The following is a 20817-nucleotide window of genomic DNA, read 5'->3' on the forward strand; positions in this document are numbered from 1 at the left end:
GTGCAAGGTCAAATTAAATCCTATTAAGTTGTTGCAGTAAGACAGAAATCCTGGGTTCGATTCCTAGTTGAGACTGTTACTTTTTATTTTTTTATGTCTTGTTCTGTTTCATGTTTTGTTTAGATATATTAGTATTATCTTCTACTTCAATGATAAATCAATGCTCAATACATCGGTTGTACTGACCCTGTTTTGTATTACTGTCCATTGTCTTTTTGAAAATAAAAAATATTTTGATGTGTGCATAGCTGTGGGTTTTTTTTTTATTTTCCTTTTCCTGCATTCCAGTATTTTTTATTATATAATTTTTTTGGGCTAGTGAATGAACGATGTTAGCTGGGTGCAGGTATATTGTCTATGTTTGCTCTTTTTTTTAATGACCTTGAGATTTCTTTATGGTCCACCATATATTTACCTGTCTGGACCAAACGACCGTTTTATTTGTGGTCGTCTGTGGTTAAGGGGGTGACAAAATGGCGCCATACAAAAAGCCCGAAGATATCGATCTAGAGAGTGGTTTATTTATGCATTTGGCATTTAGCAATTTAGTTTCATCGCCTTGTTTACTTTGAGTGGTTTTTCTTGATATTTCAAGCAAATTTATGTTACAGCAACAATATGGCTAAATTGATTATTGATCTTGCTCACACCACCATCAAAATATGAAATGATTTTATTTTAACATTATCACGATAGAAGTTGATAAATCGGTGGCTTCCCATAGAATGTCAGAAATGGAGGTCCAGGACGATATTTCTAATGAAAATGTCATACAGGAGAAGGAAATGACTCTCCATACACGTAAAAAACATTTATTAGAAGCCGAAAATTATGATGTCCCCTCTAAATGTAGCATTTCAAAGATAGTTGACAAAATGAAAGATTCTAAGGAAAACTCTGAAAATGTGGAGAAAAACGAGAAGGTTGTACTGACCAAAGTGGAAAATGTTGACAATTCTGAATCACAAATTGAAGCAGTATCGGATAACATAGAAAACAATCTACAAATAATTGCAAATAGAAACGATGCAGATGAATCTTTTAACAATGAAGGAATTGTAATTAAAATTGTAAAAGAAAAAGGCAATTTAAAAATGACAAGCAAAAATAAAAGAATCAGTTTTTGTGAAAAAGATTCGCCAGCTGTGAAACGCGATAGGAAGATGTTAGAGAGACTAAGTGAACTAGAAGAACAACATTCTGAGGAAAAATTGAACGGTGAATCTCTGTTTTTATGTTGTATTTGTGCGGAATGGAAGGATACCTTGAAGGAGCTCTTGGGACACGTCAAGAAGGAGCACAAAGAAACACAGGTAATAATATATTCCTGAAGAAATAATCCCCAGTAGTGTGGCCTCTCCCTATTCCTACACCGATTTAAAAAAAAAGATTGTGGCAAATTTACAAGTAAGACCTTTTGAGTAATTCTCATTTCCCTCCCCTCCCCACTCCCTCCAGACTTTCAATGTACCCCAAAAGTGGTTGCCAATGCATGTTAACTGAAGGGTTTCACTGACTCCGGGCAGACTCTTGTGCGGTGTTCACATAATTTATTTTTATAAATAAGTGTTTGATTAAAGTTGTCTGTTAGATAAACGCAAAAACAAACTTTACTGAAATTCTGTTCCCTCTGATTTCAGATTCCGCAAGAGTACGAGGTGTTGCTCAGCAAGCAGCAGAAGGCCATCCTAAACATAGAAACGACAGCCAAGGAACTCATCTCCATGAAGAAATACAAGGCCGTCTCCCGGCTGTTGAATTCTTCCAAAACCAGCCTCAAGAGCTTCAATCTGGATCTCTTTGGTCTGGGAGAAGTCAACATCTTCGACAAATTCATTTCTGTGCAATTTGCACGTATCAAAAACAGTCTCATGCATCATAAACAATCCAACGCAGCTAAAAAAACACTCAAGAATCGTTCTAGCAAACGTAGAGAAAACGGAGCTCAACATCGGCGTAGAAAAAAGGCCACAAGAAAACTTTTGAATGCGGAATCGGCTAGTTCTGGATTTTCATCAGGAGACGACGTGTGTTTGAAAAATATTGTCACCGAAGATTTTAGGAAAATTAAATCGGACGGGGAAATCGTTGGAGGTCTCGACCATGAAGTTGACGAAATCTGTTTGCAATTTTACGCAGTGCCAATCAAAACTGACGGAGATTCTTTAAACACAACTGAAGTGGACAAGCTACGCTACGTCATCAAGAATATATGGGACGGTGATTGGATGAATTTGGACGCTTTCGCTGATATCAAGATCAAAAGATTCGAGAAGGAAGTGGACGAAGTACTGCCCGACGACACCATCTTCTGCGGATACCTCGCAAATGAAAATAAACACCTTTTGAACGAAGCCGTCGCTCTCAAGGACCTCTTTAACGACAAGTGTTTGTTAAGTGACGAGATCCAAACTCACAAACGCAGGGAGATTGAAATAAAAATAGACAGAGATGAGGGAAACCTTATCGTCTATGAGGATGATGTTGAAAAGGTGGAGATCAACGGTGACTACCTAAAATCCGATCAGAACAGCGACGGAGACCCGGCTAAGTTTGATGAGTCTCTCGATGAGGAAGACAAACAGAGCCATTTTAAAGGCGACGAAGAACCGGCATCTTCTGATAATTATGATGATGGTTTTAATAAGGAGACTGCTTATTTAGCCGAACATCCCGATGTCGTGTTCAAAAGCAAGGTCCTGCCCTACAAGGGGCTTTGCAAAGTATGTGGTGACAGTTTCACATCGAGGACCGAGTTTCATAACCACACCGACATGCATAAAAACATGTTCTTGGTCATCGGAGGCGACCAGTTCTCGTGCAAAATGTGTGGAATACGTCTGGGCGGGGCCCGCCTCCTCATCCATTACGAGAAGAGCCACAGATACTCAATAGTGTGCGAGATTTGCGAGGAACGTTTCGATTCATTTCATAAGCGGTCAGAGCACTTCAAGTCGCACGAGACTCTGGTCTGCGGCGTTTGTAAGCGGGAGTTTGAAGATTCATTCTGTCTGCGGGATCACTTCCAGGATGAACACGAGGGCCGACGCAAATTCAAGAATGAAACTCTCGAGTCATCGGACATCCCGCTACCGAAGAAGACTTTGAAGTTTTCGAAGAGCAGTACTAAAGCTCCGATCTGTGACGTTTGTGGCAGGAAGTTCACTAGTGTTGGGCGCCTTCAACAGCATAATTCCATTGTCCACGGTGGAATGTCTTTCCGGAAAAACAAACTCCCGGTGGAAGTATCCAAGACTGTAAAACCCGTTGGACAGGACGACGTCAAGTATGAAGTGGAAATTGATTAAAAAACTATGAAAATATATTTTGGAGCTTTTTGTTTCTGATCTATTTGTAAATTTCCTTTCTTTTTCCCATTTTCATCATTCTAATCAAATCGTACAATGGTCCCGCTGCCACGGGGTACAATGTTACACGGGGATAAAATGACACATGTGATAATATTATTATTATTACTAGCAGATAGAAACTGCTGCTGTGGGTTTTTTTGCTGCTAGGCCCAGTTGAAATAATAAAGTGTACTATTATATGGGTAGATACAATATCAATGAACGAATAAGTTTGTGCAGTCTATTGTCATTAAATCTTGGAGATGTTCATCGGTAAGTCTGCTCCGGAATTTATTTTTAATGAAGTTCATCTTGGAAAATGCTGCTTCACAAACATATGTTGACCCAAACAAAGTGAGAAGTTTCAAGGCTATTTCTTTTAATTCTGGGTATTTATTACCACAAACAAATTTTATCCAAAACTCTTGACAAGAAACTTCCTGTTTATGGTGTTTTAAAACTGCATTTTCTTGGAAATCGATCATTTCCATCTGGAGAGCAGCTTTATTACTCCCTAAAATATTTACAGCTTCATTGCTCCATTCATCACAGGGATGCAGTGAGTAAATTTTACTGAGGATTTCGACGACATTCTATATTTTCTTAAAATCTGTGAATCTATTTTGTGCGGACCTGTTAACACAAGGTCCGCACAAAATAGGTCGGCGGTCCGGATCCGGACCGCGGTACGCCATTTGGTGACCCCTGCTCTATACCAATAACTCGCCTATAATTTTTAATCTAATCAGCTTGAGAGTTCTAAAATTTCCAGATTACTATTTAAAATGTTAATACTTATTTTTTCGGAATAACTTTCTTGAGTAAAACCTCAAATTGTAATATTTAATTATTGAAGACGATATTAGCGATTTCTAAACGAAAATCTGAAACAGAAAAAGGATACAGTCACATCTAGGACTCGAACCCAGGACCCTTGTCTTTCCGGGACACCGCTCTACCAACTGAGCTAATGGGACCTTATCCCCCTCGGTCACTTTTAACTGTATCATACTTCGAATAAGAACTACCAACATTGTCTTCATTTATTCAATGAATTAAATTAATTAAATATTTCAATTTGAGGTTTTACTCAATAAAGTTATTCCGAAAAAATAAATATTCATTCTAGACTTGCAGAAAGGTCAATAGATGTCGCACATTAAAAAAATAAAATAGGTTTATCTTAAAAGACGCTGTCTAGATTGCATTTACTTCGGGTTGAATCTTGCGATCATACATAAAGATAGTTGCCAATAAAAATGTGCGGTTCAGCCAAAAGGAACCGATTTCAAAAATTCCTTGGAAAAATATATATCAGGCAATCCAGTGGCAGCAGTCGCCGGAAAACCATGACGGCCGTGACAGGAATATCAGTACATAAGTTAGATTTTTTCTTTTCAATTTTTATATTTGACTTTGGAAAAAGTTATGATTGGTTAGACTTTACCTGTTTGATTTTGTTATTCGAAGTTTGGAATTTTTTTATGTTGGAACATGTTCATACCTTGTAAATGTTAATTTTCTGAAAAATTTCAAAAAAAGTTGGTCTGAAAACAGTTCGGTAATTTTTTTAAGACTTGGGATAAATACACATTTTAAGAAGGGAAATATTATTTTTGAAACAAAAATTTGGAATAGCGGACATTTTAGCTCAGAAAATTGTTCGGAAAATGGGTCGCAATTTTTTTTTTAAAAACATCAATATTTTCAATATTATGTGAAGTGTTGACATTTTCCATGTTGGGAAATTTCCATGAAAGGAATCGTAAAAAACGGTAACCCGTTTTACACGATTTCAGAAATTTGGTTTTAAAGTGGATATTTCTGTAAAGTTAATTCCTACAATTAAAAAACTGAAGGTGGTATTTAAAAATTCGTATTGGTACAGCGGCAGAAATTATGGTAAATATTTACCTACGACTACCGTTTTTACTACTACAAAAAATTGCCCCTTTAATAACGCCTGCTCGCGTCCCCTTTAGAGTTATATCCCAGTTTTCAAGTAGTTTGTGGGCTACGCTAGGTTTGTATAGACTGGTTTGTGATTTAATTCTACCTAATCCATCCTAACCTAACATGTACGGAATATTTTCTCAAACGGTAGTCGTAGGTAAATAATTACCGAAATTATTTATCGAAGCTTCACATTCACCGCTTTGAGATCGATGAATTCTGACAGAATCGATTCCTTGTTCGTTGACGTTTCAAAACGATTGTCTCGGACCTCTCGGACTATGATTTCGAGTGATTTTTACAGAATCGATTTGTGGCATGGAATGAATCGAAATATTTCGATGGTTAAAAAGATCGAGTAATCAAAGATAATTCATCGATTGAGTCAGCAGTGTTGCCAACGAAGGCGATTTATCGCCATTCAGGCTACTCAGAACGAGAATTGGCGACGAAAAAATCTAAAAGGCGACTGGTCGCCGATTAGGCTACCTCGGAGACAAGTTAAATAGAATTCCGTAGCCACCCCCCCCCCCTCCATGGATTTCAAAATTGTTGTGGGGAATCACATAATGTTTTTGGCTGTGCGGAATTTTTTTTCAGCGAAGTTCTGTAATTACCCACCCCCCCATGGATTTGAAATACTTTGTGGGGAGTACTCATTTTGAATCATTTTTGTGGGGAATTATGTTTTACAGAAATTCTCTAACAACCCCCCCCCCCCCCATGGTTTTCGAATAATAAAAGGGGGGATCAAGATCACGTAGAATATTGTGGGGAATATGTGGGCAGAATTTATGCGAGTTCATTAGAATTACTGCAACTGAAATTCGGCTACATTAGGCTACTAAATGTTTGAAAAACGGCGACATTAGGCCAAGATCCGTTGGCAGCACTGGTAGTCAGTAGAGTGGCGGGAGAGTGGTATATTTATGAGTGGCGGGTATATCTATGGATAAAGATATCTATGGCATAAAATGTCAGTTTTCGATTTATGAATTTACTGCGAAGCTGCTAAACTACAAACTGCGCCTTTGAGAAAAAAACGACAAACGAAGCAAAGCGAGCCGATTGTTATTGTATTTATTTCGCATTTCCATTAGAGTATATTGCTATAAACTATCGCCACCATGAGTTTTAATTTTAGTGCCTCGCCGGGTGCAGGTAAAGTTTCTCATCACAATAACACATACTTGACATGAGTTCAACAATGATCAATAATGCTTAAGGGTTACTTCAAGTACTAATAACTCTGTTTCGACTTTATTTACAGCAATGAATGTTAAGAAAAGTTATCTTAAGTACGTTTTTTTTAAACTGGTTACTCTTTTAGGAAAAATGTTTGACATTTAGGTTATGTTTGCATTTCGTTGAGTTTGTAAATACCAGTAAAAGTTCTTTCACTTAACAAAATTAAAATCGGGGGGTAAATTTTCCGAATTCAACCTAACGCACGCATTTTATTTTATCGTAATTAAAAAAAAAATTGATTTCAACAATAACTACTAAAAACAATAAAGTTGTAAAATATGTGCAGGTATATAACTTAGAAAGCCATTATTAATAATAATAAAAAATTGGACTGCAGTTCCTCATTGTCCATTGGCCTGTTACCGCCTTTTGTCTTTTGACCCTCGATTCAAATGATTTTGTTTTTAACTTACCCCGCATCTGAAACTAGCGCTATCCTTTTCACAAATCCCTTCTTCTTTTTATTAACAATACATTATGCGATGAAACAGAAAATAATCTGTTAAATTGTGAAAAGAGAAATAAGACAGTTTGTTTCACAGAATTTGAACAAATTGTCAAATTTAGAAGTTAATATTCAAGTTCTGTTATCACCTATTTGTCACAACAGTTTCTATGAAATATCAAATTAATATCTTGAAACTGTTTAATCGTAACACAAATTAACAAATCTGTTTATTTTCAGCTAAGCCCGCCGCATTTTCATTCAGCTCTCCGTCTGCCACGCCGGCCGCCGCGCCCCCCTTCGGTGCCTCTCCGTCCAACACGGCCTTCTCCTTCGGGGGCCAACCGGCCGCTGTAGCTGCCTCACCCTTTGGAGCACCCTTCGGCTCTCCTGCCCCGGCCCAACCGGCCACTAGTGGCTTCAGTTTCAACTCCCAATCGCCGTTTGGTGTCAAATCTCCGACTGCCCAACCCATTAACCTTGCGCCCAATCAGAATGCGGGATCCCCGTTGAGTTTTGGACAAGTAGCCTCTCCGCCGGCGACCAGCGCTTTCTCGTTCGCCACGAAGCCGGCGGGGGGAACTGTTCCCGCTCCGACGATCAACTGGGGCACTTCTGGAGGCGGTTTATCGTTTGGACAAACGCCAGCACCAAATGTAACAGCTCCACAAATCGGCGCATTTGCAGCTCCGTTTACCGCGGCACATGGATTCAGCTTTGGGTCAGTTGGACAAACAGCGACATCTGCACCAACTTCTACGCTAAACTTTGGACAGTCAGCTCAAAGTAACCCGGCACCTATAACTTTTGGACAGGCGGCTCAATCCAATGCGAGCGTAGCTCCAATCAGCTTTGGGCAACCTGCTCAACCGAACCCAGCAACGGTATCTTTTGGTCAACCGGCTCAACCGAATCCGGCTCCAATATCTTTTGGACAGGCCACTCAACCAAACCCAGCGCCGATCAGCTTTGGACAGCCTGCGCCCGCAGTTGCAAGTCCCGGGTTGAGTTTTGGTTTGCCCACCGCCTCGACTGCGGCTCCTGGTCTGAACTTTGGCTCAACTCCCGTTTCTTCGATACTGCCGTTTGGGCAGCCGACTATTTCAACAGCCGCTCCAAATAAAGGGTTTCCTCTTGCAGGAGTTCAGCAAACACCGACGACCACTACTCAAAATGGATTGAACTTGGTAATTTCACATTTATTTATGTTTTTGACATCACTAATATAATTAAGATTTATTTATTATTAGAACTCTGTGATTTTCAGGAGTTGTGTGTTCTTTCACAGAACCCGAAAATGAACATTACAATTTGATGAATTGTTCAAATACTCCGAAACAAGCCATCCTCAGGATGTTTTCAATTTCAACATTCATTTTCGGGTTCCGCGAAAGTCCTATTCAAATTCTGTTGTTATATCATTATAGGCTAGTTACTTGACAGATCTGAAATCTAACAGAACTTGAAAAGAACTTTCACAGAACTTAATATTTGAAGAATTGTTCAAATTCTCTGAAACAACCTGCTTTAGTGTAGTTACTGAAATTGATTAATGATTAAGTAGGTAGGTATTTAAGTACTTACCTACTTACCAATCTTATGATTTCAGAGAGAATTTTTGTTTTAATTTATTAAATAAGATAAAATTAGAATTTATTTTATTTCTCTTATACATTGTTTGACTTGTGTCATCGCCTTATTTTGTTTAAAATCTACCAATTTAAAAAAAAAATATTATTGTTATTTTCAAGCCGTCAAAAATTTGATGACTGACTAACATAATACAGTTTTAACAGTACAATCTCAATCATAAACCATTTTACAGTAGTTACTTACAGCCAAATAGTGTTATAGTAGTACCGAGATATTGACCGATTTAACTATATTTACCAAAACAAAACCTTTAGGAACAAACAATTCAATCCATTCATTGTATAGGAGTAACCGGATAGACTTTAGATTAGATTAGATAAGGACGGGCTGTTTCGGAGAATTTGAACAATTCATCAAATTTCAACGTTCATTTTCAAGTTCTGTGAAAGATTTTTTCAAGTTCTGTTTTTATTTCAGTTTTATCAAGCAACTAGCCTATAATGATATAATAACAGAACTTGATAGGACTTTCGCAGATCCCGGAAATGTACATTTAAATTTGATGAATTGTTTGAATTCTCCGAAACAACCTGTCCTAAGTATTTTTCTTCAATGTTCTGTTTTGTCATGGAACCACATGGAGGACAGTGATTTCAGAGCTTTTTACTTAACTCTATTGGCAACGGGAAGGCAAAAAAAAGTTAAAAGAAAACTTAATTAATTTCATCTGTGTTTTTGTTCAGGGTTCTCCAGCCCAGGCTCCCCCCACCAGTGCCCCGCCTCCCATCAGCTTTGGGGCCTCCTCGTTCAGCCCCAGCGGGAGTCTAGTGCCCGCCAGCAGTGGTGCGGCGGCTCTGGCTCTCCCGGCGCCCAGCAGTACTGCAGCAGCCCCAGTGGCCACCGCTACTGCGGCTAGTTCTGGCTTTGCGGGGTTCACAATGCCAGCAGCTTTGTCGCAGGCTGCTGCTAAACCAGTTACGACAGGTATTTATTGTGTTCTTAAAATAGTAGTTTACCTAACGAGCTGCTTCTCAAATACTATTTTGTGTTCTTGGAAAAATTTATCACGGGTTTCACAATGTCAGCCGCCCGGCTTGCATTGCTCTATGACTAAATGAATTGCATCAAATGTTTACATTGTAGTTTGTAAAATTGCTAAAATATATGTAGATAATTAATGGAACTTTATTGGTTCTTCATATTATGTTCATCTCATGGGGGAGTTACACTAGTCGATTTTTACCATAGGTTTCAACAGGTCGCAGAAACTGAAAATGCAAGAGCCAATGTAGACTAGCTTCCGCCCTTTGCTGTGCGGTGCCAGATCGTATGCGGCAGGTGAAAACGGTTGGTCACAGGCAACCACTCGCCGCATTTTTTAAACAAAATGGAACTAGTAACATGCGATATTGATCTACTCTGAAAATAGAGTGGTTGTGCAGTGAGTTGCGACAGTACAATATCAATAAAGTAAATCCCCCATTAAAGTATAAAAATAACTTTTGATTCCTCAATATAATTTTTTTTTTTAAATGTCTACTGGCAATTGTTGTGGCTAACTGAATAAATGAGGGTACATGTTCCTTAACAAATTTGTGGGAAGTAAATGTGATCAGAAATTTTGTTATTACATAACATATTTATTAAAAAAATAATTCTTTAGTTTTCTTGGTAGGCACAGCTTTTCAGCCTTGATGGACTGCACGCCACTGGTCAGCTGATTTTGATCCTTCTGAAAAATGGACAATATTCTGATATGTGGTTTTGTTAAAGGGATTAATTTATTTATACCAAGTCCAATTATAACAACGATAACATATCGAAATTCAAAATCTATCGTTTATTTTTTTAGGTCTCTCGTCGCTGACCCCCTCTCTCCCTGTCACCTCTGCGCCTATCCAGCTGTGCCTGCCTGCCCCCATCACCTCCTCGCAGCAGCCCCCAACAAGCGTGATATCGGGACAGCCCGTGGTCACCTCGGGCCTTCCCGGGGCGCCCCCGACCTCTAGCGGGACCCTACCAGGATTTGGCCTACCCGCAAGCAACGTGTCTACTGCGGCCACACTAACTACAAGTACTACGTAAGTAAACCTCTTATTACAACTGTTTTATGATCACCTGAAAAGTCTTTTTTTTTGTTATTGTGAATGTGAAAATAATTAATAATTTCAGTACGTAACAAAAAAACATTATGTACATATTTTAGTTTTATTATTGGGACAGCTGTTTCAGCATTTGTCAAACTATGGTTATGTCACATTGACTTATTTATATGATTTTATTTTCCCCTACCCTAATTGTATTTGCACGATGGTTAATAACCCTTCAGGCCTCTGGCATATTGACCGTTATATTTCTTAAAGATGATGCCAGAAAGTCGGATAATTTTTGTGTATTTCTGCTTCTCAATAAAATTCAAAATAATTGGGATATTCCTGATCTTATCCGAAAACTGAAAACTGTTTTTGAAAGATGATAAAATATGCTTTCAACGTTTGGTCTATAATACCCTAGTGAAGCTGCAACGATTTTAGGCTTCCTAAGACAAATTTATAAGTAACACAAAACAATATTTATTATAAAGGTTTCAAAATGTTCAATGAACTCCTTTTAAATGTTAAGGAAACAGCGCTATATAAGTTAGCCAAATATTATTATAATGTTAAATTTTATAACTGAATAAAATATACTTTAAAAAAAGAGGGAGACAGCGATTCCTACGAGACCATATATGAGCTGTTCCAAAAGCAAACAAATTTACTCTACGGATAATATGTAGCTGTTTGTTCAAAAAACGAGAGGTTGCGGAGTTAATAATGAGTTCTATGAATTGAATGCAATAACAATAAATAAATAATTTCAATGTCTCAATAATGAGAACTGTTTTAATTTCCAGGACCAGTGCCGCCCCCGCCCCTTCGGCCGTGCAGTCCATAAACTTTGCGCAGATGGAGGAGTCCATCAACAAGTGGAGCCTGGAACTGGAGGACTCCGAGAAGGTGTTCATCAACCAGGCCACTCAGATCAACGCCTGGGATAAACTGCTCATTACCAATGGGGACAAGGTGGGAACATTTTATTTATTACTAGTGGAACCCGCAATGCTTCGCTGTTGCTAATGTCTTTCTCGGACGTCTCGGACTTATCTACACTACATCGACTTGACTCCGTTTCTCATTTCGGTGCAGAGTTATTGCGTTAAGTATTCTTCTACCATTTAAACCACTATCTAAACACTTCTGGCACTAATAAAAACTATGAGTTTTGCGAGTGCTAACATACACAGGCTTAATTTTTATATGTTAAGATTTCTATTTGTATTTTGAATTCTCCCAGATTGTGGAGTTAAGTGAGATGCTGCAGAATGCCCGAGCGGAGCAACAGAGTCTGGACCACGAGATGGACTTTGTCATCGGCCAGCAGAGGGAACTTGAGGAGCTGCTGATTCCTCTGGAGAAGGAGCTGGCCAATGTGACTACCGATCCGGACAGGGAACAGACGTGAGTGTTTCTAACGTAAATTAGCCTGAGGGGTTACGTTAATTAACTAACGGCTCGTATGGTCTCATAAAAATTGTTGTCCCCTTACTGTCATGGTGAGAAATAAGGGTGTTAGAAAGAGAAAACACCATGCTTCATATTCAAATTTAGAAGTTAACCACATAAAAAAAAAATACACCTCTATAGAAGCGACTGCAATTTGGGAAAAATTTATGAAACTTTTTTGAAATTTTTTACTAATAATTTTTATATGAAATGGCCAAAAAGTGAGGTAACAACATTTATAATTCATTTCCCTAACAAAATGTGTATATTTTTTTTTATCAGTAATTTTAATTCAGTGTTTAGACGAAAAAACGTAAGGTGAGCCACAAAACTTTTAATGTTTTTATAAAGAAATACAAACATTTCAGGGTTAAGAATAACCTCCTACTACCACCACAGTAAGCGGTAATGTTGCTTGTATCGCGATGGAGTTTAAAAACACATTTGAGAAAATCCGAAAAAAGCAATATGTATTCTTTTATTTTATCTACCTACCTTAAACATCGCTTATTTGGGACAAAATGTTTGGGCCCAATGTGTCCCAATTAGGCAGAATCAACTGTACATACTATGTGAAATTCCCTCGATAGAAAAAAAAAGTGAAGTATGCTCTGAAAATTATTAAAAACACCTGTTATTTTCCTTAATTTAATAATTTATTTATTTTAGTTAATTTAAATCGTATTATTATGTTTACACAGTATATATAATTGCTTTGTAATCTTTTTTTTATAAAAATGACTCGCTGTGCTTCGCCATGCTGATGGCGCTTTTTAAAGAAAAAAACCATGTTTGTCCAACAGATGGCACTGTTTTTCAGAAAGGCATGTTTTTGCCTGTCACAGGTGACATGTATATAATATAGGTATATAAAAACACACAGCAACGTTGCGTCAAAATTTCAATGCTATCGGTGAAGAGGTTTCGGAGATTTAAGATTTTTAACAAATGAACATTTAAATTTTTATTTATATAGATTTATTCTGTATATTTAAAGGTTGTACTGTAAATAAATGTATTTGTTTCAGTTACCAATTGGCTGACAGCGTAGATACACAACTGAAGCAAATGTCTGAAGATTTGAAGGAGATCATTGAACACATTAACGAGTCCAATCGTAATGACGATAATAATGTATTTGTTTCAGTTACCAATTGGCTGACAGCGTAGATACACAACTGAAGCAAATGTCTGAAGATTTGAAGGAGATCATTGAACACATTAACGAGTCCAATCGTAATGACGATAATAATGTATTTGTTTCAGTTACCAATTGGCTGACAGCGTAGATACACAACTGAAGCAAATGTCTGAAGATTTGAAGGAGATCATTGAACACATTAACGAGTCCAATCGTAATGACGATAATAATGTATTTGTTTCAGTTACCAATTGGCTGACAGCGTAGATACACAACTGAAGCAAATGTCTGAAGATTTGAAGGAGATCATTGAACACATTAACGAGTCCAATCATAATGACGATAATAATGTATTTGTTTCAGTTACCAATTGGCTGACAGCGTAGATACACAACTGAAGCAAATGTCTGAAGATTTGAAGGAGATCATTGAACACATTAACGAGTCCAATCGTAATGACGATAATAATGTATTTGTTTCAGTTACCAATTGGCTGACAGCGTAGATACACAACTGAAGCAAATGTCTGAAGATTTGAAGGAGATCATTGAACACATTAACGAGTCCAATCGTAATGACGATAATAATGATCCTGTAAGTTGAACTCTTTTTACTAATTTATCAACAAATTAACAATGAACATACATAACATAAAATATTAATCTGTCTGTTTTACCAAACCGTTTGAAGAACTTTCAATAAAACATATTAATACATTGGCAAATGATCTGCTGGGCAGGATATGTAGTAAGGTTGAATGATAGCTGACAATCAAAGAGGCTTATTTATAATCAACCTGCAGGACAGTGGAAAGTAAAAAATAAATACAGTAGAACCCCGTTAATTCGAACCCCGATAATTAAAAAAAACGCGTAATTCGAAATTTCCACCAAAAAACCCCAGAAATTTTTTTTCATACAAAATGTTTTTTAATTCGAAATTTATTTTTGTCCGCACACGAAAATTTGTTCTTGTAATTCGTCAATACGATATATTTACCCGTAAATTAAAATTGCGTTGCCGTCCTTTAAAATTCAGATATTTTGTGTAAATTCGTAAAACTATGATATTAATTTTCTCGGCCCTTCAAACTCGAATATTCGAAATAATTTGGAAAAAATACGACATTCCAGTGTTAATCGATTCAGATTTACATAATAATAATTCTAAGTAGGACGATGTATAACCACGTAAAAATACATTTTTCGGCGTTTTACCGCCATGGCTGTCCTTTAGATTCAGATTTACGAAATTTTATGATTTATTTTTGCAAAAATCGAATTACATTCGATTCTGGATAAATCCATTATTTTTTTACGTTTTTCAAAATAAAATACTGTTTTTGAAAGCAGATAAAAACTCTTTCAGATTTTAGTAATACAAATCGACATATGCATTTAAATATTAAAAGCAAACAGTTAAAAGGTCTCCCACCAATGGTTTTTATTTTGTAAACTGTAATTACCACTTTACACAAGACTAAAAAACTTTTTTTTTTTCTCGTTTTATGTGAAAAAAATATTTATTAATGAATTTGCAAATGTTGTCAAATATTTTTGAAATGTTTTTCACTTTCGGGAGTGTCTATTGTAAACTTTTAAATACATATACAGAGTGTGGTGTTCTCTTTTTCCAAAACTTTTTAATCCCTATGAGTCTGGTAAAATTTTGTAAATAGCTCAAAACCAAATTTAATAATGAAAATATATATAGCGCTTGTACAAAATTAACTTTGTCTGTTTGGAATTTTCATGGACAATTAATTAAAAACTTCTAAAACCTAGGTCTACACGCTGTACCCTGCACATATAAAACTTATTTCATAATTTTACTGAACTGCAGATGTAGCCAGCTGCACAATAGAGGTTATTTAGAGGTCATTTATCTCACCGTAGTACAAAAGGAGATAGCATGACTTTCATTTGAGATTGTGTTAGGCTGGGAGAAATATCTCCCAAAAAGACTCTACGGGTGTTTGAACTCTAGGAGAAATGTCTCCAAAAATTGCTCTAGGGGTTAAAGAGAAAATAAAGATACAAACAGTAATTAAGAAAACAGTATAAAAATGTCAACTGGAGAATTCTTCTGCATCCTAAATATTTCTCACAGATTAATGTTGTGGGATTTAAACTTAGATGACTGAAAGGTGTGAAGTCCAACATAACATACTTGGATATAAATACTGAAGGGAGATAGCAGAAATTGAGGATTTTCTTAGGGGCGACCAGAATTAGCTATTCGCCTTCAATTTTCATTGAGGAGTTGCTTCCACTGACGCACCTATTTGGTCATGATCTTCATTGTCCTGTCACCTGGCATTCTTTCTGTGTGGCCAACCTATCGCAATCTATGAAATTTAACAATTTTTTTTTTAATGCGAATATTGCACCAACTAACCGGAGTCAGTAGGACTGTGGAATCACCAATTAGTATATGTTGTAATGCTGAAGAGATGTTGGAAAGTACCTGAACATTCAGATTTGGTCACCAAATGTGGATTTAGCCATTTCAAGCAACGTTTCAATTATTCTGAATTGTGGTCTTTCACCAGGGCAATATTGAGAGTGTCTACTACTCAGAAAAAGGGTCTTGTCATCAGCCATTCTTTCCAAATGCCCAGCCCATCCAAGTATTTGTGCAATACAGAATCTTGCAATGGTTTTATGGTGCTCAGTACAACAAAATCCCTATATTTATAATGTGGTGTTTGCTATTACAATATACTAACTAAACTTTTGTTTTACAGATTGCGCAAATTGGTAAGATACTAAACGCGCACATGTCTTCTATGCAGTGGATAGACTCTTCAACGGCCCAAATATCCAGCAAACTGGAACAGTTATCTGCAATGCATAATATTGTCAGAAGAGACAACGAACGATCCTTCAACCTAACCTACAATTAAAAATATCTTAATAAATTTTTATGTTCAACACACATTATTAATCTTTGTAAAGCTGTAAAATGTTAAAAATAAAATTCAATTTTGTAAAGTATTTAAAACAGCTTTTGTATAAAACTTTTTTAAAATGTGTACTATAATAACTTCGTTTAAACTCTGCCACCTGATATTTTACTGTTGTAAACGTAGTAAACAGACTCCCTTAGAGTAGAATCTAGCTTGGTTTTGATATTGGTTAAAATATTTGAAAGTATTGTATCACATAACGATGACCAATTTCTTCCATATTCCAATTCACTGAGAGCGTTCACTATTGATGGCTGTCAAACAAAAACAATGTAGCGCCTTCAAACTTCGAACATGAGCTTGGTACTTTCGACCACAGGAGTTTTTTTTCAAACAACGATGGCCGTCTATAATTAAGGTCGGGTACTTCTGGGACTACCCCCGTATATATTATTTGTGATGTTGCTATCTTGATTTTTTAAATTCTTCATTTGGCTACATGTCTGGGTGTTGTACAGTTGATTGATGAATGACGGACCTCACAAAATTTGGGATTTTGACTTCAGGGATTTTGGCTATAAGGATTTTGACTTACAACAGTCTTACAGACTTGCTTACATTCAGGAACATAACTCAAACCTGGTCACTGCATTCTCATTGCAACAGAAAAAGAACAAGAAGCTATTTAAATGCATTTTATTAAACCTTAATATTTATAACATAGCTACTGAATAAAGTACATTTCATCAATTGTTTTCAAATTAATTCTATTGTAGAATGATTAGTGAACAAAACAAATTATATAATATCATTATTGCATCTATAAACAATTTGGTATATACTGTGAAAAATTGCCACCCCATACAAAGCCAGTAATCTTAAAAATGCGTAAAAAACTAGGCGGCATTAAAGTTCAAAATCAAAGATGGGTGCAATTCATCGGTGCATAACTACGAGGCAAATATGAAAATACCTAGAAACAACATTATTAAAGTCATAATCATTCTGCCGCAGAAAAAATGAAATCTAAAAACTAACAAGCACTGCAATAGATGGGCCTATTTGAACTTGCGCAGTTTCCTCAGTCGGTTGTTTCTTCGGAGTGCCAGGGTTCGTACCTTGAGCCAGTATTCCTTGGTGGTTGGATCCATCTCATCGAGCGTTGGAGCCCTGCCGGTTCTCATAGTCCACAGCCAATCGGGGTACTCACTGTCTGGCTTAAGCTTCAATTGAAAAATAAAATGTTCAAATGTAGGGCGCTGCTATCATTTAAACACGATTGAAAGGAAAAATAATATAACTTAGCATTATGATCAAAACAATTACGTTACAATACAAATAGACACATTATTGTTGCACAAAATTAACCCAAAATGTGGCAATTATCAAACACTCATGTTTTCAGTAAATACTTAAATTCAAACGTTGCTCATATACATGACAAAGATAGACATTCAAAGAATGTGTATATGAACGAAATAGATATAAGAAAAAAAGTTGCGGCGAATACTACATTCTTCATCACGGGTGTGACTGAGATGACAAGATACGCTTATTCGCTTACACTAAGACGAATACGGAACTCTGTATGAGACGACCTACTGCCAGTAGGTTGTCCTATACATATGCGTTTTCGTTATGCGCTAATGGCACTGAAAAACTTTGGGAAACAATAAAAGTAATTGTATTATTATTTATAACAATAAATAATATGTGTATATTTACAATTGGAATGTTATTCCTTGGATATTTTAAGTGTTTGCCGTGTAATGTAAACACTTTCTCATCACACATGAGGGCACTTTCTATATACTATACTACATCGAAAGTATAACAATGACTGCATCTTTCACATGCCACTTTAGAGATATGTATCTATAGTTTGTAATGTCAATGGTATTAGGCTTATTGTTTACCTTAACATCTTGCCCATTAATAAGGATATTACTCCCGCAGCAGTAGGAGACCAGTTTAGTTGCGTCAGTTTCCACCGGGATTACTATCTTCTCAACCACAGCTCCCGCTTTATCTTTCTTTTTTCCTTTGCCAAGGGCCATCAGGGCTGGAAAAATAAACGACAAAAAATTCTAGAAAATGTATCACTTTGTGGTTAGACATAATAATTGTAAAATAAGTCAGACGAAAGTGAAACATCGTACTTCTATCATTGGAAAAATGTTGCTTGTGCAATGGGCCTCAGCACAGGTAAAGCACCCAGTGAGGCTCACGTTACCAAATTATATAAAAATGATTCTAATGTATCAATAAAAAAAAATGATGAGATAGCTAACAGAGGATTGGATACCACATTTTTCACTCTGTTACCAACTGGTAAATTAACTGCAAGTGTTAGAATAGTGGTAATGTAATCTACAAAGAGTCACTGGGCCAAGATAGATTGACGAAGAGAAAGGTTTATGTAAAGTGTTTTATTTATGTATTCATTTATATTGCAACGGCACAAATAAAACAAAAAGTATGTTCTTTGTCACAATAATGCTGCAGTTCTTTCTTACGCACTATTATTTGAAAATGAGAAAAACGATTTATGTATGGCAAAAAAGCTTTCTATACTTTGGTATTAAACTCTACAACACGATCTCACTCTTAAATCACAACAATATTATAACATAAAAATCGCAAATAAAAATTCGGATACAAAACATATCAATATAAAATATACTGATACCACATGCAGACTGAAACCGAATCATTCAATAAGGAAGTTGAGTGAAAAATATTTTGACTTATAAAAAATATGTTCATGTAGATCAAAAAATATCGATTCTAAATATATAAATATATTTCTATATTATTATTCTTAGAATTAGTTAAACGTTCTTGAAAAAGCATTCAATAGCAATAGACTGTATACGCTCCACGATTGATCGAAAGAATTCTGACGTTACATGTGTCGTGACTTGTACGTACAACGGATCACCTATGGTGCATCTCTTTCTATTACATGAGAGATGATCGGTTTAGATGAGAGAGGTGTATAGGCCAAAGGTTTATTTGGGTTTGTCAAATATATGAACGTATTTGTTGTTATTATTATATGAAATGGATTTCTAAAGATACATATTCGTATAGTGCTTTATAATAATATGTTGTTTATTGCATAACTTAGAAGTTTTTATTATTATACATGTCACATAGCATGTGATACACTTCAGGCCGCCGGCCGCCCAGAAAAGTCTCACAGTGAACTGGGCTGTAAACCGTTATTTTACTATTGGTCTTTACTTTTCTGCGCGGTGGTCCTGAATTCGCGCGGGGAACGTCAACAAGTAGCGACGGCAATACCGTACAAGTACCGTGCCGGGCGGGAAAAGCAATTATTCTAACTTAAAATATTAATTTAACTATGAAATCTTAATCAATTTTCTTTTTTTTTTAATAACATCAATTCTAATAGACGGTTAACATTGGTAAAAAAATTACTGGAATTCCTTGTTGAAGAATTAAAAAATTTTCCATACAAAATGCTTAAGCGACGTGGTTTTCACAGTTCGAATGACGTCACACCACACCCCGCCTCTTACCGCTCGGATTCCGCTCGTTTTGGCGGGCTTAATAAAATTTAAACTTTGAGAATTAATTTAATTATGAAAACAAACTTAAAAAAAAAAAAAAAATACCAGTATTTAAGTTTGAATGCGAACATTGATAAAAAAAATGGACTCAACTTCCTTATTGCACTAAAAACAATTTGTCGTATAATTATTTCTGACTGAAATAGTTGTTTTCATTAGCAATTAAGTTGAAATAAAGTGTTGTTTATATTTAAGAGCCTTTGCGCGAGGCGGCATTCGACTACTTTACCAAAATTAAAAATGAATAGGACTATCAGAATCAACAGTAATATAAATCATAAAAATTAAATAAGTACAAGTAAAATGATTGGGAAAACTCACATCCACCGCTTGCGGATTTGATGGCATAATTACGTGTACACGAATAGCTGGCGAAGAAACTCTGTTTAAGGGCAGAAAATAGTAAAGATGCCATGGTTTATGGCCGTATTAATTAACTATTGAATAACGTTATTTATAAATACAAAATCATGAATTATGACGTTAGCGGTTTTTAGGTTATGTTTTTCATACCAGGGTTGACAGCAGAAAAAAAAAATATGTTGAATAATTACACTGAAAGAAAAAATAGGTACTCTGACAGAATTTTTTTCCGTACATACTTGAACTTAGACTCTATATGAAAAAGTTATTTTCTACTTATTAACATGAATACGAAGACGCGTTATGTTCATATTAAAAGAACAAAACGTAGCACGGTCCTATTTCTAGGTGCAAAGTGAGTAACGAAAAGCATTAGAAAATAATATACCAATTACCAATAACGATGTGTGAATAGATGAAATAGCTACTTATAACAGCCTAGCTAACAAGCATGGAATGTAATGCATTAGAAAGGGAAAGGTGAAATATTGATATGAACGCCCTTGTTTCTGTATGGGTCATTCCGCCGTTTCGTTCTAATCGCATGTTCTTGCAAAAAAGTCATATGAAAAATAATGTTTTTCAAGAAAGTTTTATTGGAAAATGTAGTTATTTAAAAAAGGAAAAAGTAGTATTTACCGGATTAGGCATTTGTTACTTAATAACTTTATGGTA

The 20817-nt window shown here is 36.1% G+C and overlaps 4 protein-coding genes across 4 annotated transcripts; 3 read left to right on the forward strand and 1 right to left on the reverse strand.

Annotated features, from left to right (window-relative positions):
- Positions 1 to 583: 583 nt before the first annotated feature.
- On the forward strand, positions 584 to 3328 carry LOC149412032 (uncharacterized). Its single transcript, XM_089646381.1, has 2 exons — positions 584 to 1313; positions 1641 to 3328. Exons 1-2 carry the CDS (start codon positions 726 to 728, stop codon positions 3306 to 3308), a joined length of 2256 nt encoding a protein of 751 aa, XP_089502507.1. The 5' UTR covers positions 584 to 725; the 3' UTR covers positions 3309 to 3328.
- Positions 3329 to 6246: 2918 nt separating this feature from the next.
- Positions 6247 to 13522, forward strand: LOC149412033 (uncharacterized). Its single transcript, XM_089646220.1, has 7 exons — positions 6247 to 6464; positions 7237 to 8183; positions 9333 to 9573; positions 10442 to 10670; positions 11486 to 11654; positions 11926 to 12089; positions 13163 to 13522. Exons 1-7 carry the CDS (start codon positions 6431 to 6433, stop codon positions 13302 to 13304), a joined length of 1926 nt encoding a protein of 641 aa, XP_089502346.1. The 5' UTR covers positions 6247 to 6430; the 3' UTR covers positions 13305 to 13522.
- Positions 13523 to 13727: 205 nt separating this feature from the next.
- Positions 13728 to 16314, forward strand: LOC149412034 (nuclear pore glycoprotein p62-like). Its single transcript, XM_089646222.1, has 2 exons — positions 13728 to 13869; positions 16022 to 16314. Exons 1-2 carry the CDS (start codon positions 13798 to 13800, stop codon positions 16178 to 16180), a joined length of 231 nt encoding a protein of 76 aa, XP_089502348.1. The 5' UTR covers positions 13728 to 13797; the 3' UTR covers positions 16181 to 16314.
- A 592-nt stretch (positions 16315 to 16906) lies between these two features.
- Positions 16907 to 20282, reverse strand: mRpL54 (mitochondrial ribosomal protein L54). The gene is made up of 3 exons (XM_089646221.1): positions 20101 to 20282; positions 18100 to 18245; positions 16907 to 17406 (listed from the first exon to the last, which is right to left on the reverse strand). Exons 1-3 carry the CDS (start codon positions 20192 to 20194, stop codon positions 17242 to 17244), a joined length of 405 nt encoding a protein of 134 aa, XP_089502347.1. The 5' UTR covers positions 20195 to 20282; the 3' UTR covers positions 16907 to 17241.
- Between the last annotated feature and the right edge of the window lie 535 nt (positions 20283 to 20817).

The sequence above is a fragment of the Hesperophylax consimilis genome, chromosome 24, assembly GCF_061612785.1.
Source record: "Hesperophylax consimilis isolate HC1 chromosome 24, BYU_Hcon_1.0, whole genome shotgun sequence".
Classification (NCBI taxonomy): domain Eukaryota; kingdom Metazoa; phylum Arthropoda; class Insecta; order Trichoptera; family Limnephilidae; genus Hesperophylax; species Hesperophylax consimilis.